This window comes from Sinocyclocheilus grahami, unplaced genomic scaffold (assembly GCF_001515645.1).
Source record: "Sinocyclocheilus grahami isolate Dianchi unplaced genomic scaffold, SAMN03320097.WGS_v1.1 scaffold949.1, whole genome shotgun sequence".
Lineage (NCBI taxonomy): Eukaryota > Metazoa > Chordata > Actinopteri > Cypriniformes > Cyprinidae > Sinocyclocheilus > Sinocyclocheilus grahami.
This window is the reverse complement of record NW_015506128.1, coordinates 560,640-561,895: the sequence shown is the minus strand read 5'-3', so window position 1 is coordinate 561,895 and position 1,256 is coordinate 560,640. Positions and strand designations below refer to the sequence as shown.

Below are 1,256 nucleotides of genomic sequence, written 5' to 3'. Positions count from 1 at the left end.
CTCTCTCTCTCTCTCTCTCTCTCTCTCTCTCTCACACACACAGAACTAAAGCCGCATGAATTGTTTGTGTCTCCGTCAGTGCGAGGAGCTCGACTTCTGCTCAAGAACATGGGTTTAATGTGCAAAGACTAAACTCTTCTTCAGCCAGATGATAGAAAAAACAGGGCACATGATAGATAAATATAAAGGAGTTATTCGTGGGTTAAAGGAGGTAAATGAAACAAAATGAGGTGAAATGAAATTTTCTTTGGCCAGTGTGATTAATTCCTTATTTTTCACTTAAACCAAAGACATTTCTTTCTTTCCTTCTTTCAAATTAATTGTAATATTAATTAATATGAATTAATTGTAATATATTAATATATATTTACATTATGGCCCCTGACATTTTCTAGTTTTAATCGGGAACTTCCTTATTTTATCCTTATCCTATTAAAAGCCTAAAATGTCTTGACAATCTTATTTAGTTAGTTTGTTTGTTCATGCATTTTATATATATATATACATTAATTAATTAAAATTTTTTTTTTTTTTTTACGTATAGATTAATCTAAATTTTTTTTCTAAAATATTAATAACTTTAAGTTTTCTATTTAATTACATTTACCTTACATCCCTGACAAATAGTTGCTTCTTGTTTTATTTATTTGTTTGTTTGTTCTTTCATTCATCTTTTTTATTCTATTAATCTCTATTTAATTGTAATATATTATTAAATTACGTTTTCTATTTCTATACATTTACCTTGTGTACCTGGCAAATAGTTTATTTTTACGCATAGCTTAAAAATAGCTTTTTAAAACACAAATCTGCTTAAAATTAGAAAAACTATTTGCCATTTTATTAAGAAACAGAATATAAATATAGATAGTTATAGAAAGAATGGATATAAATGATATATTGCATAAAATATATATTATATAAAATATTAACATAAATATAACTTGATATGGATTGCATTTAGTCTAGTAATTTTGACATTTTATTGGAAAAACAAAGAAAGAAAGATGCTGATAAGGAGCGTGTGTTTTTTCCTCTGACCTGTCTGTGTCCGAAGTGGCTGAGGATGGCAGCGAGTTTCTTGGAGCCGCTGTGGAGTCTCTGGATGGGGACGGCGGGGTTCGGGTCCCTCCAGTCCACAGAGAGGCGATGGAGCCACATGTTATCTTCCTGCAGATGAGCTCGTCTGATGCTGGGGTCAAAACAGTGAACCTCACAGCCGGAGCCGGCCAACAAACGCTCCAGAGCATCATCCT

General features: G+C 31.8%; 1 protein-coding gene across 1 annotated transcript in view; it reads right to left on the bottom strand.

Annotated features, from left to right (window-relative positions):
* mettl24 (methyltransferase like 24) overlaps window positions 1–1,256 on the bottom strand; it is a 22,180-nt gene that overhangs the window by 6,857 nt on the left and 14,067 nt on the right. Inside the window, exon 5 of the mRNA XM_016249715.1 lies at window positions 1,042–1,254. Within this exon, the coding sequence (XP_016105201.1) occupies window positions 1,042–1,254 (213 nt within the window). The remainder of the gene's footprint in view (window positions 1–1,041; window positions 1,255–1,256) is intronic.